General features: G+C 43.2%; 1 protein-coding gene across 1 annotated transcript in view; it reads left to right on the forward strand.

Moving 5' to 3' along the window:
* Nucleotides 1-15,197, forward strand: part of Thada (THADA armadillo repeat containing) — a 317,002-nt gene that overhangs the window by 141,602 nt on the left and 160,203 nt on the right. The window contains exon 28 of the mRNA XM_057784137.1: nucleotides 451-582. Within this exon, the coding sequence (XP_057640120.1) occupies nucleotides 451-582 (132 nt within the window). The remainder of the gene's footprint in view (nucleotides 1-450; nucleotides 583-15,197) is intronic.

Here is a 15,197-nt window from a genome sequence, read left to right on the forward strand (position 1 = left end):
AGTCTTACTCTGTAGCTGACAGTAGACTTTTTTCTATGGGCATCTCAGAACATGTATCATTTTTTTTCTTTATCAGTCTTTGTGCTGGTGTGAATGCATGTAACTTGTCTGTAATGGGAAGATGTAATTTTATCAGTGATTTACTTTTGTTGTGATACGTTTTCTCTAATTGCTAGTTGGTGCAGATAGGGTTTTCTGGTTCTGGTAAGTAATGGCCTATTCATGCTTTCTCAAACCACCAGACATTGCAAGTTTCACATTTCCTGCTCTAGACAGCACAGCCAGCTCAAGAAAGATTGGTTTTAGAAGAGGATGCGTGCAGAAGCTTTGCTTTGCCAAAGAGTTCACATGTGCACATTAAAGTGAAGGAGAAAAAAGTAACAAAATGTGTTTGAGTGGTGCCTGACTTCTTCAGTCTTAAATCTTTCATGTATAATAACTTCTTTTCAGTGAGACGGGAGAGCCTGATCGCCACCCCAGTATGTTCCTCTTACTCTTGGTGCTGGAGAGACTCTACCCATCTCCGATGGACGGCACGTCGTCTGCACTCAGCTTGGCACCTTTTGTTCCTTTCATCATCAGGTATTGTCATGGTATAGGAAACTTGGAGGAAAAGCTTTATCTTGTTCTTATTTGGAGAATTATAATCAGCATATTGTCTTAGAAAGCCATTGTGTGAAACCTATAATATGGTGAGACTTTCTGCCATTGCTCCTGACTGTTCTCTAGTGCTTTAGAGCAAGGTGCTTATACAATGGGCCTGGGAGCTTATTAGAACCTACTGTGTTGGCAGTGCTTCCCTTGGAGACCTGCTAATGGGTGTGTGGTGTTGATAGGAGCTATTCTTTTGAAACAGCTGCCTATGGTTTGCATTGTTCTATACTGGGCCAGCCAACACATGTATGATGGAGCAGGCTTAATCCTAGCATGTATTCCCTGTCCTGTAGTTTAAAAGACTATCAGGATATATAGCTCTTTACTCGGGAGGAATCAGAGCATCCAGAACCTGGCATGCCTGTGGCAATGCCACATTGCCCATGATCCCACTTACTTTCTCTTTCAAACCTGAGGTGCCTAAGAAAGATCCCAAAGCTTAGAGTACATGTGGATACACACCAACTACAGGTGTTCTTGCTTGAGGGACATCACCAAAGTCTCTGTTACCTCTTTTGCTGTGTCTGTCACCTTCTTGACCACTTCTATTTTGGATTAAGCACCTTAACATGCCAGCCTCCAAAAAGCATTTGTATTTCCCAACTGTTGTATTATTAAGACTTTTTGCTTTCTTCTTACTTCTTGACATGTTGGTGCCTTTAATGTATCTACTAAAAAATTGAAATGGTCTTGAACATGAGACTTGAGAGTGTGTGTTTAACATTTGTGTGGCACTCTGGCCTATGCTTCCTGGTTTCACGTAGCTGACGTATGCATTTCCATGTGAGAAACCATTAAACACAAGATTCTGACATGTGATTGCTTTGGCCATTTGTTTGTCACCAAGCCCAGGCTGTGGCTGTGTTATCTTTGATCATAGAGGTGACTCACTCAGACTGGTTTCTGTTTCCTGATACAGTTACCAACCACCTCATTCAATATTTGGTGATTCATTTTAGAAATTTGGGTGGTAAATTTTACTTTTAAGAGCCTCAACAGTATTCTCTGTATGAACACTTGTAGCAGGCAGGTAGGGGCTAAGTACTGTTTCAGAAAGTCGACACAAGGAGAAGAGGGCAGAGAGTCAACAGTGTGCATTAGAAAACCAGCTGGGCCAGGACCCTCATCATCTGTGCTTGAGAACATTTGCTTTGCAGAGGCTTTTACTGTCTGTGGTCTGCTACTCCTAGAAGCAGGAAGTTGCTGCATTGAAAATATCCTTTCTATGACCCTGTTTATTTATCATCTGAGTATAGACATGGTATTGAGAAATAGTCAAAGATTACATTAATATAGAAGATTTAAACATTACTCTGAAACCAGGTTGTAGGAAGCAGTGAAGTCCTTAGTAAGGGTGTGTGGTTGGCATGGGTGTGGCCGTCAGTGACACAAGTACCTCAGGCCCATGGGAATGGCAAAAGCTTTCTCTGGGTAAGATTTAGAGGGATGGCAAAGCCTTCAGCTCACCCCTGTCAGGATGGTGATAAATTCTGCAGAAAATGTTCACAGCTGCTCCCCATCACCCACATTGTGAGCGCAAGTTCATGACCTAAAAATTGCTTCCCTACAATGACTGCTCCTACCAAGATAGCTAAACCTGCCTCCTCCTTCAGTTGTATATAGTAATGCTGCCTTCTTGTTTATCTGTATGCAGTAACCCTGCTTCCTCCAACACTCTCATCTCGCTGTTCAACTATATATAGTATATATTATACATAGACGTATGGCTGTATATGTATATAAAACTATATATAATAGGCTGGGCGGTGGTGGTGCACGCCTTTAATCCCAGCACTCGGGAGGCAGAGGGAGGCGGATCTCTGTTAGTTCCAGGACAGGCTCCAAAGCTACAGAGAAACCCTATCTTGAAAAAACAAATATATATATTTAACATACTGAGCTTTCCAGTGTGCTATTACAGAGCCTGACTACCTGATCTGTGTCTATGTGCTGTCTGTCCTTTCCTCATTCCCATATTGCACCTAGTTAGGGTTCCAGGACCCAAAATGCAAGGATGTGGCACCAGGTTAGAACATGGTTTGTGTTAGTTTGGTTGGTTTCGTTTATGTTATTTGGTTTTGTAGTGTTGGGGATCAAACTCAGGGCCTTGCTCATGCCTGGCAAACACTCTACCATTGAGCGGTATCCCAGCCCTGCATATTTAAGAATCTACCCAAGGGGCTGGGAAGATGGTTCAGCAGTTAAGAATGCTTACTATCAAAGCAGACCAAGGTTTGTTTCTCAGAATCCATATGATGGCTCACAACTGCCTATAATTCCAGGTCCAGGGAATCTAGCACCCTCTTTTGACCTCCATAGGCACCAGGCATCCATATGATGCACACACATAATACCTATATATATAAAATAAACAAATCTAAGTGATTTTTAAAGAAAGAGTCTATCTAAGCTTATTTCTCTGTCAGCATGAATCTTAGACGTTACTAATTTGGATTTCTCATGTTATATGTGGGCATAGTTAAGACTGTTATACTGTCTTGGAACAGAAATGCTCATATTAGCCTAAGCATCTTGTTTACAGTTTTTAAGGTCTTGTGTATTTTTCTGTTCTCCATCCAGATACACAGCCCTTCCCACATTAATGTGACACCTTTCATTTCACACCATCCTCTCTTCAGTTGCAGTAGCACAGGCAGATTATTAATGTTTTAAAAGAACTCCAAGTAGCTTTCTTTTTTTTTTTTTTGGTTTTTCGAGACAGGGTTTCTCTGTGGCTTTGGAGCCTGTCCTGGAACTAGCTCTGTAGACCAAGCTGGTCTCGAACTCACAGAGATCCGCCTGCCTCTGCCTCCCAAGTGCTGGGATTAAAGGCGTGCGCCACCATCGCCCGGCTTCCAAGTAGCTTTCTGAATGCAGCTCCCAGTGTCTGCTGGTCTGGGCTTTATAGAGGCCAGAGGTCTCCTTTGAGACTAACAGGGCTGGGAGTCTTTGGATTCCCTTTCACAGGCAAGTTCAAGCTTCCGCTGGAAAATCTCAGGAAACCTCGTAGTACCCTAGAATGCTGACTGTGGAGTCCTGAACAGAGCAGAGGCCCAGGCTGAGGAGACTTGGTTCTGTGACACTGGTACGGAGCAGTTTTCCTGCACTGGACTGATGTGGTGGTACTCTCTCTTGAGTGCACAGTGCCTCCTCCTGCTAAAAACATGAGAGCCCAGCACCTCTCTAACCTGGGAGGAATCGCCTTATTATTTTGAGGGTCTTTGTAAAACATCCCCCACTCCCCACTCCCCACCCCCCGCCCCGGCTGCTTCCCCTTCTGTCAGCTTAGTCTAATTTTAATTCCCATCTTCCCCAGTCCATTTACTCATTGCCCTCATTTTTGAAAGTGATCTCTGTTTGCTTTCTTTCTCTTACAAATACTAAGCACCAGTAACAAAACCAAACAAATATGTACCTGTAGAAGTCATGCATAGAACCTATGTGGGGGACATTTTTATGTTGAGATGTGAGCATCTAGTCAACAAAGATTAGGGAAGCTTGTGTTTCGTGTTTTTAAAAGGGTTTCATGGGACCTTAGGACTCTATCAGTTTTACCAAAGAGGAAGATGGAGATAGAAAAACTGAGAGTTGGTCCCTTTAAGCTTGTGACACTGGGAAATAATATTGACTCTGATCGTGTTTCCCTTGAGTATTACATAATGCAGATGATTATATTGCACCTTCTCCAGGTTATGAAGTAAAGCACTTGTCTTCTGTGCTGGAGTATTGTAGATCTTACAGGAAACAGTAATGAGTTTCTCCTTCACTTAAGATTCTGGTGCCAGGAACTCATCTTTAAGTATGCATTACAGTGCTGCTTTTGTGTTTTGGATTTTGTTTGTTTGTATTTGTATTTATTTTTGTTTCGAGATGGATTCTTATGCAGCCCAGACTTTCCTGAACTTAGTATGCAGCCAAAGACAACCTTAAACTTCTCATCATCTTGTCTCCACTTCCCAAGCACCCGGATAATAGGCATGTACCAGTATGCCAAGTTATACAGTGCTAGGAATTGAACTCAGGGGTTAACCACATGCTGTGCCCATCTTATTTGTATCTACTCTGACTTCTCAGAATCCTTTTAGATAAGTAGAGGGCAACATTTACTTTATGGAGACAAAACAGGTAAGCAGGGTGGTTCCAGCACCGCCAAGGTAGAAGTCTCTGCTGCTCCCTTTCTCATGCTCTCAGCTCCTGGTCGCTCCTCTTTCCAAGTGCAGTGCGCTCTCTTCCTGCCATTGTCACTATTAGCCTGGACTGTCATGCTCAGTGCTTGCTCCTCAGCGTGGACTGTAATCTTCTAGGCAGACAAGCTCAGGCATTGTTGTTTTGTGGTATTTTCTTCTACCTAGTACAAATCTAGGCACCAAATTAAACTGAGTAAAATAAAAATGAAACTAGCTTGGTGTTGTGGGAGCAGCGGGCTGCGTTCCTGCCACCCAGCTCCCGGCCGCCTGGCTAGCTTATGCCCCGAAATAACAACACACAAACTGTATTCTTTCAAACACTGCCTGGCCCATTATATCTAGCCTCTTACTGGCTAATTCTCATATCCCGATCAACCCATCTCTAGTAATCTGTGTAGCACCAGTCTTACCGGGAAAGATTCAGCATGTCTGACCTGGCGGCTTGCTTCATCGCATCTGCCCCAGAGAGGAGAGGAAATGGCATCTGAGCTCACTTCCTCTTCCTCCCAGCATTCTGTTCTGTTTACTCCACCCACTTATGTTCTAACCTATGAGGCCAAGCAGTTTCTTTATTAATTAACCAATGACCTTCCTCCATCAGCTTGGAGTCAAAAGTTTGTGGTGAGCAGATCTGTGTATTCTGGGGTGTTCAAGGACTTCCAGTCCTGTATGATTAGAACCACATGTTTTAACCATGGTCATGGCTTATATAGAAAGGAGCGTCAGCTGGGTTTCATGTTTTACCTCGCCTTTGAGGAGCCCTCTGTTCTAATATGAGCTTTGGCATTTGCTTATATTGTGATTCATCTCTCTGACTTTTTGTTTCCTTTTCAAACAAGTTTCAGTCAAATTGAGTTCTTGGACTGAGTGGTACCTTGATCCTCTCTGGCCTCATGAGCCTGTGACCTTCCTGGATTATGAATTCCTTTCTGGCCATCCTTTAGAGGGGCCCTGTGAAAGTGCCTTTCAGTACCCTGCTGCAGGGTTTAGGGTCATTGGAGAGAAGCCTGAATGGATCAGGAGAGAAGATGTGGCAAGGCACTGTCTTTCTCTTGAAGTTCATAGTTATAATGAAGCCAAACATGTGCGGGAAAGCCCCCCAGACTAATACAGCCAGAACCCAGAACCCAGGTAGGAGAGCCTCAGTCTAGTGGGGTTAAGTGTCCTCCTTACAAAATAGCCTCCTAGGTTTAGCACTTGGGAGGCAGAGGAGAATCTCTGTGAGTTTGAGGCCAGCTTGGTCTACATACAGAGCTCTAGGACAACCAAGACTACATATAGAAACCCTGTCTTCAAAACAAAACAAAACAAAAACCTCTTTAAGTTTGGTGTATATTAAGTGTACGTATTTGATTTGCAGAGCAACGGTGTGTCTTCAGTCCATGTGCACAATGTGTAGTACGCATCCCCATGAATGCATCACCTCAAATATTTGTCACCTGGGGGGTGGGAACATGGAGACTCTGAAAGAGCAAGTTTTTTTTTCCACTTGCTTTGACATGTCTCTGCCAGTAAATGAGAAGGAAAACCCTGAAGCCAGATGAAGGTCAGGTACTAGGCATTGTGTTCTGTGAGTAAGAGCATGTCCTAGGACTCAAATAATTGAGAGACTTGGGTTCCAAAGGTCAGCATGCCAGCAATTTGGGGGCCATGGGTCATGGAAATGTGCCAGCAGCCTTCAAAAGACTCTCCAAAAGCAAGGAGAAAGCATATTTTTCTGTGATCACATATTTGTACTGATAGTAGCTGTTTCTGACTGACTCTTAAGTGTATCACTTAGCAGTGCTCTGTGCTTTAGTTGCTGAGAACTAGGAAGGATTCCCCAAGAGTATTAGTCATGTCTGAGTCATCTCAGTGTTTGGGTGGTGTTACCATGCTGGTGGGTATGCAGCTTTATTCAGCACTGGAATTACTTAAATGAAAATAGACTCAATTGCCACTTTGTATATAACAGAGGGAAAGGAATAAAAATACAAAAATCTTCAGAAATGAGAGTAGCAAATACAAACTCAATCCATACCCTCTACCTCTGTATGTCTTGGGGAATGGGAGCCACTGAGAAGCTGTGAACTCGGAGCTTGAATTTTATTTATGGTGTGTATTTTTTTAATGCTTAGAACTGAGCAAATAGTTAAATGTCATATTTGTCTCTCTCTCTCTCTCTCTCTCTCTCTCTCTCTCTCTCGATATATTCCTTGATTGAAACTACAGGTTGGCAAGTTGGCTCAACAGGTAAAGCCAACCTGAGTTCAATCCTTGGGATCCTCATGGTAAAAGGAGAAAACAGACTCCTGCAGCTGGTCCTCTGACTTGCATACAATAAGGACTTTGTAAAATATATGTTCCATACGACTTTAGGAAACTATTTTTGGTGGGTTGAGACTAGAGATATATACCATATTTGGATTTTTTAAATCAAAATCATCTGTATAAAATTAAGAGTGTCTGTTTTCCCATCATTTTATGTAGGAGATGGAAATGGGGTCTTCTTTGAGCCTGGGGGCAATGTGACGGCCCTGCTGTTATGGAGAGCAGAGCTTTGCTGTAGTCTTCCTGAACTCCGTGGCCATTCTGTTGAGTCTTCTGCTCAGGGATCCTTGTTTTAGGAAGGTCACTGGTAGGCTAGTGTTTATCTGGGGCAGTGACACAGCATGGAGGAAGCAGGACATCTGGAAGCAGTCAGATTGGGAAGGCTGGGTAGAGGCAATGAGATAATGGTCTTTAGATACTCAAGAGGCTGCCATATGATAGAAAGCAATTTGTTATTTTCCCTCGAGAGGGTACAACTCTGAAGACAAAGAAGAGTTTTGTGAAAGACAGTGTTCTCCATCAAACACATGACTAGATTTCCTCATATCAGGCTGCCCAGCAATGAAAGTGCTTGAGGAGAACTGATCGTATGTTGGATATGCTTCCCAAAGGGTCTCTGTGATGCATCTGAGGTTGGGTAGGATGACTGTCAAGGCATCTATTTGGGATGTCTTATTTCAGAACACTGAATATCTCAGCCACAGTTCCAAAGTGGGTGGTGAGTGAAACAATGAGCCTTATCTAAATGTCTTGCACCTATTTGTACACTTTTTATGAGTTCTCCAGTCTTACAAAGAAAAAAATGGGAGAGCCATTTTGGCATGGCCCACAGAGTTGTGGTGGTCTATTCCTAAATGATGCCCTCCAGGAATTAATCCACTTAAGTTTAGCTTCTAAGTAACTTCTGTAACTTTGTTCTGGATGGTTCTGAGAACACGCTTGGCCTGTGTGATGTTATGTCTGAAAAGTACTCTTCTCGATTTAATTATCTTTTTTTTTTTGTGGTTGCTGTATTTTCTTCCATTCCAGATGTTGACTTAAGTTCCATTTGTTTCTGACAAGTATAAAGAACATGTTAGTCTTGAGAAGTCAGAAGTGGCTCTTCTGAAGTGACTGGAATAAGGAGCTGTTTGCTGTCCGCATTTCTCAATGGATCTTGTTTGAACAGAGATGTCCCAGGGAGAGAGTACTGTAGTCCCCAAGTCTTGCCCATTGCACATGGAAACATCTGGAAATTAGGCCTTGCTGGAACAGCAAATGAAGAATTCCTTCTCCCTGACCTCCTGTGGTTTCCACTGAATTTCATAGGGTCACAGGGACAGAGACCCCAGCACCCTAACCTGTTGAAGGAGCTGCGGGCTGCGTTCCTACCACCCAGCTCCTGGCCGCCTGGCTAGCTTATGGCCCAAAATAACAACACACAAACTGTATTCTTTTAAACACTGCCTGGCCCGTTATATCTAGCCTCTTCTAGGCTAATTCTCACGTATTAATTTAGCCCATTTCTAATAATCTGCGTAGCACCACTAGGTGCGCTTACCTGGAAAGATTCAGCATGTCTGACCTGGCGGCTGGCTGCATCGCGTCTGGCTCTGAGAGGAGCTGCCCTGCATCTGAGCTCACTTCCTCTTCCTCCCAGCATTCTGTTCTGTTTACTCCACCCACCTATGTTCTAACCTATGAGGCCAAGCAGTTTCTTTATTAATTAACCAATGACCTTCCTCCATCATTAACCTGCTGACAGTTGGGGTGATGAGGGACCTGTTACCCTGTCAGTCTAGAACTCTGTCTTTGGTTGTACGGGTGAGACTATGGACTCCAGATCAGACTTTGGACAACATGGCAAAGGACAGGGGTCACTTCTGCTCAGGGACTTTTCAGCAGTTCATTTTTCTTTTGTCTTTTTCTGGCACCCACTGTTCTCTGTGCTGGGGTTAGCCCACTGAGTAATTGTGATGCAGACATGTACATGTGAAATAACTTCCTGAGTCTCTAGTACCAGTCATTTAGGCTTTTTATAGGGAGGGAGGTCTTGGAGCAGAGGTGGGGGAGAGGACCTGGTGCTATGCTAATTCGCTTGGTAGAGGGGGGGGCCTCCCTCTTTCTATGGCCTCATCCAGCTCTGTTGAGAGCTGTGCTCATGCTCTTCTGAGTTTCCAGATTCCACCAGGGTAGTTGAAGTTGAGCATGTGGAATGAAGTCATGTTTTCTATGTTGTGTGGCCCCCCTTCAAGTTCTGGATTAAAATAAACAAACAAAAAAAACCTCATTGATTATTTTTTTTTTCCTCCCAGTTCCTAGAGTAGGGCCTGGCTAGCTCAGTCTGGGGTGCCAGATCTCTTTAAGACATTTTTCCAAGTATGTTTTGAGCAACAGGAATGAGGAGTTCACCTCTTATGGAATGCATTGACAAAGCAAGCTAGAAAAAACAAAGCTTGTAAGGACCAGCTTTTCTTCAGTGTTATCTGTTACTTCAACAGGCCAGTTCGGGTCATGTTAGAACAACTGATTAGATCTGCAAACAGTCTCATTCTTAGGTGAAAATTCTGACAGTGATGATAATCCATGGCCTATTGCTGTCATTTGCTTGAAGAGCTAGATTCCAACCAGTTGATTGATTAGCCAAGTACTTACTAAACATTTGTTGTATGTCTAGCTTGTGTTGAGTTGTGGGTAAGCTCAAAAGAAAGGGGTCTTCATTCTTGAAGAGCTTACTGTAGGGCCAGCGAGATAAAGTGCAGGCATGTCACTCTGACTTTGTGTGTACATTAACTACTTTGTTATGTGATACATGCCCTAAGGTCTGAGACTAGTGAACTGTATAAGTCTAGCAAGCTTTCCCTAGTAGCAGGGCAGGAAACTCTCAGGGAAATTCAATCTGCTATTTTGGGAAGTGAGGCCATGGTACTCTGCAGGCTGTGGGGCCCAGCTGGGGAGGGCACTGGTAGCTCTAGATTTATAACCTGGAAGTGATTGTAGAACATTGCTTCTGCTTGACTAAGGGTGACCCAGAAGATGCACAAAGACAGTGGTTTGCAGTTTTAACAGGAGAAACTGCTATCACAGATCTGTGACAACTTTAGTAAAGATAGTATTTGTCCCAGAGGCTACATTTTTAAAAACAGTAACACTACACATTTAAAAATACTTAATTTTTTTTCCATATGAAACTTTTATTTCCCTGGTCTTAAATATTTTCTCAAAAGTTTTGCCAAGGTGTTCACAGATATTTTTAATGCTAACTTGTAGGTCTTCACAGTATTGAACTCCATGCTGCTAATATGCGCTCATTTACCATCGTAGTAATGGACATTTTAGATCAAAACTGTACTTTTTTTTCCTCTTCAGACCAAGAGTATGAGTTAGGAAACAGAATAGCAAGTAAAAATTAAATATAGTAGTATAGGGAGATGACTGATTATCTTTCCCTGGCTCATTCTCCCCGGACGTTTGGACCTTGACTCTTACTTACTTCAGTTGCCTCCTGCTGTGCTGAGGGCTATCTTTCTAGACTCCAGCAGATGCCTGAAGCGCAGTTAGTATTGAACCCCACACTGTATTTGTTCCCATAAGACATTACTTTTACATTTGTTGTGCAACCTCAAAGCCTCCATTAATTCCCCCCCCCCCCGTACACACACACATTAGGATACCTTTTTACCTACAGTGTGTTGGTGTTGTGACTACTCCTTGGCAAGTCAGAATTGCCAGCTTTATCACTACTATGCTTTGGGTAGTAAGACTTGAACCCAACCACTGTTTCATGGTAGCAGTCCAGTAAGTGAAATAGCTAAGTTACTCACAGGTGCGTAATATGCACTGGGGATAGGCTCAGCAAAGGATGGTTCATGTTTTGAGCTGGACAGTATGGGGTGACATGAGATTTCATCATTTTACTTAAAATGATATACAAATTAAAACCTATGAATTGTTTATTCCTGAAATTTTCCAGGTAGTACTTTCAGGCCACAGGTAACTAAGAGCATGGAAATCAGGGACAGCAGTATCTACAGTCTGGTCAAATGGGCTGCATTAGTCACATTGGCGCACAAGGTGCACTGGGCCTTACAACTTGCATACTTCTGCTTGCCCTTCCCTCTCTCCCCCTCCTTTCAACAAGCACAGCACTCTTCACCACTGCTCCATACATCCACTACTGCACTTACTTATTCGACCCAGTAGCTCTGCTTTCATCACCTTGGGCTTACAAGAGATATTAGAGACCTCTCCACAGAGGCAGCCCCCTCCCCGCCCAAAGCTGTTCATGTTCAGTGATCTGATTCTCAGGAACAGTTCTGTGTTCAGAGTCCCCTACTTCATGTCCTGTCCCATTCATTTCTTGCACAGCTGCAGCCTAGCCCCTTGCCATCACTGCACTGAGCCTGTGTCTCGTTTCCAAAACCACTGAATGCTCTGCAGTGGTGTCTGCTTTTATCCTGAACCAGTGTTCTTGCAGACCCCCTCCTCCACAACACTGGCCACAGCTGCTTTCTTGAGCCATTGTTTCTCTCTCCTCTTCCACTTCCTTCCCACTCCACCTTCTTCCTGCTGCTCTTCAAACACTGCCCACCTCCGTGTCCTGCCCTCAGCCTGCCTTTTTCACTCCCTCGCACTCCCTGGGGTTGCACATGCCTACACTAAGGAGTCAGTCTTGATCTGTGATTCCATGTTCATCTCTGCCTATGCCACAGACATCCGTCAGCGTTTTCAATTGCCTCTGCTCACTGTGGGCTAAGCAGCCCACCATCGGGTCTGCTGCAGCATCTTATCTGCTGTCACACTCCACCTTCTCCACAAGCAACATAACAGAATGTGGACTCAGGAATCTGTGTTCGCACTTGCTCACTGACAGGAGCATTGCTCCAAAACAAATCCCTGGCTTCTGAAAGCCTTACAGTAAGTTTGAAATGATTTGCTCTTTTTCGTTACATTGATTAATAACAGTTTGCAGTAGCAAGCAGCAGCTCCTGTGACAGGGTCCAGGAGAAATAAGTCTAATGTATCGACAGTATCTACATGACTGTTTGAGGAGTCATGGTTGGTTCATTTATTCATTTACTCACCAGGAATTACCGAGAACACCAAGGCACTAAAATTCGATGGAGAGTTGGACATGATGAGTTACTATGATGCTTCTTGTCTCTCTCTTTTTTTTTTTTTTTTTTTTTTTTTGGTTTTTCGAGACAGGGTTTCTCTGTGGTTTTGGAGCCTGTCCTGGAAGTAGCTCTTGTAGACCAGGCTGGTCTCGAACTCACAGAGATCCGCCTGCCTCTGCCTCCCAAGTGCTGGGATTAAAGGCGTGCGCCACCACCGCCCGGCTTCTTGTCTCTTTTTGTTCTGATTTTCTTCCATTCTAATTAGAGATAAATGATAATTAGCAGATGTTTATGGTAGAGTAGGTACTATTAAAGGTCCTTCTGCATATTATCCCATTTAATCATCAAAACAGCAGTGTGAGTTTGCTGTTGCTATTACTATCATCTAAAGAGGAGTCATGGAGACATACCCTAGGTCATATGGCTGGTGTGGGCTAGGCTTGGGTTGGAGCCCAGGTGGCCTGGCTCCAGAGCCCATTTGCCTTAGGTTTAATAGTTCCTCACCCAGCAACAGGCTCTCCCAACTACCTATTTCTGATGCTCTATCTGTGAAACATGACAAGCTAGTTCTCATTGTGCCAAAGGTAGCCTACAGTTTTATCTAACAGGTGTTTGGGCTTGCCTTGTTTTCTTGGATGTTTCTCCTTTGGGGCGTGGCATTGGCAGTGGTCTCACTTTTCAATCTGAAATCAGCACTAAAGGAAGAAATGTTTGCAGATGAACCCACGTGCTTGTGACAGATTGCTAAATAAAACTGGCTCAGCTGAAGCACTGAGATTCTTGAGAAATACTAAGACTTTCTTACAAAAGAAATTTTCCTTGTTATAGGAGCTTAGGGTCATTGCATACTTGCAAATGTCATGGTAAAGAACAAGTGTGGCTTGAGGCTGAGATGTATACAATCCTAATGAGATTATTTGTGGGCTGCTATGCATGCATGCTTTCAAAACTATTAGAAACGTTTCCTCTCTGACTCTAGTGTGTCATCTTGAGTTTCCACAGTTAAAATTTTATATAATTTGCAGAGATTTTGGAGTTGCTGAGAGTGAAAGAAAACCATAGTAACAGTGCATTTCCCTGAGGATTTGAAGTTTACAAAGTACTCTCTTCATATGTACTAATTTACTTCTCTGTCTTTACTGTCTTAGAGAACAGAATTGCATGGTAATTGGTACATATTAAAATGGTTTAGTTGCCCATGTTTTCTTGTTTGACAATCCTAAACCTACTCAAGAAAAAGCCAGTATGGATAAGTAGGTTGCTTAACTGAGTTTCATTGCTCCAAAGTGCATCTAGGGACCTCAGGGAATCTTGAGGGCCCTGACAGTAGCAGCTGGTGAAATGGGTTAAAATGGACTAAAGTCTGTGACATGGGTTAAAATCCCTCTTTCTTGACAGTTTTATGGTTTTCTTTAAGATTTATTATATGTATGAGTGCTCTATCTACATGTACAACTTTATGTCAGAAAGGGCATCAGACTACACTATAGATGGCTCTGAGCCACCATGTGGTCGCTGAGAATAGAACTCAGGACCTCTGGAAGAGCAGCCAGTGTTCTTTTGTCACTGAGCCATTTCTCCAGTTTTAAGTTTTATATGTGCTGAGTTCCACTTCTGGCCTCCACTGGCTAAACTTCGTTCAGCTTGAATAATCACAAAACCAGAGTTTGGTGCCCCCAGAAGGTCATCCCATGTTATCCACACAACATCCAGAGTGTTATCAGAGTCTGCTGTGTGTCTTGAAGGTACTGCCACATGAGAAAACCTACTTAATTTTGATCACTGTAGCCATCCTGGAAAAGGTTGTCTGTTTTGGTCCAAACCATGGAAATATATCCAAATAGCCAAGAAAAGGCTGAGTTTTTACTGAAAGATGTGTCACAGAGACAAGAAAATAATTTACAAATAGTGGGCAGAAAATATTTTTAAGACACTAAGGGAGGCCCTTGAGCTGTCCTTGTGGGTGATGGATGAGAGGTATTAGCTTGTTTCTTATGGACTGTTTATTCATTTTCCCTTTAAGAGTCATTATTTCCTACAAAACCAAAATTTAAGGTATAGATTCATTTGGACATGGACAAAATGACCAAAAGTGCAAAATTAATTTACTAATTATAACCTATATAACTTTAATGAAGAGAAACCTAAAGAAATGGAATTCTTACAGGGTATGATGATGCATGTCTTTAATCCCAGTATTTGGGAGACAGTATCTCTAGGAGTTTGAGGCCAGCCTAGTCTATATAGTGCATGTCAGGCTAGCTGGAGCTACTTAGTAAGATCCTGTCTCCCAGGCAGGAGTCTGGGGTGGAGCCTGGCTAGAGAGGGATTTGCAGTGTGCTTCCTGGTTGAGCATGTCCCTAAAGTAGCCGTTTTAGGATTCCATCAATTGAGAGAATTCTGCATTTTCAACCAGCCCACAGAGCAGCTTTCTAAAGCACTGGTGTTACAGGGGAACTGTATACAAACCTAGAGGATGCCGTGGGATTGCACAGTCTGACAAAGGTCACTAGTGTTGTTGGGCAATTATGCTCTGGTTTACAAACCTCGGGCTGTGAATTCTAAAATGGGTGGTTACCCTGACTAAACCTTAGATAACTATTCTTGAGTTCTAGGTAAGATAGAGGATTCAAAGCTCTGTTTTTCTCTGAGTCCCACAACCAGTCCTTGAGTGAACTGAGTTAGAGGACAGTAAGAGAACACTCTGCTCCTAACTGCTATTCCTGTAGCCCTCCATCTTCCTTAGGGTGCTGCTAATCTGCTGCAGACCTATCAACCACTGATTTACTCTGAGGGTGGTGGACACGTATGGGAAATTATGTTTGTGTTCTTAAACAGTACCCTCAGGCCGGCCACCTTATATTCTTGGGTACACCCTTCATCTTGAGCTGAGCCTTGAGGGTTCACAACAGACCTTCATTTAGTATGTAGTTTTGATCCATTTGAAACC

Source organism: Chionomys nivalis, chromosome 1 (genome assembly GCF_950005125.1).
Source record: "Chionomys nivalis chromosome 1, mChiNiv1.1, whole genome shotgun sequence".
Lineage (NCBI taxonomy): Eukaryota > Metazoa > Chordata > Mammalia > Rodentia > Cricetidae > Chionomys > Chionomys nivalis.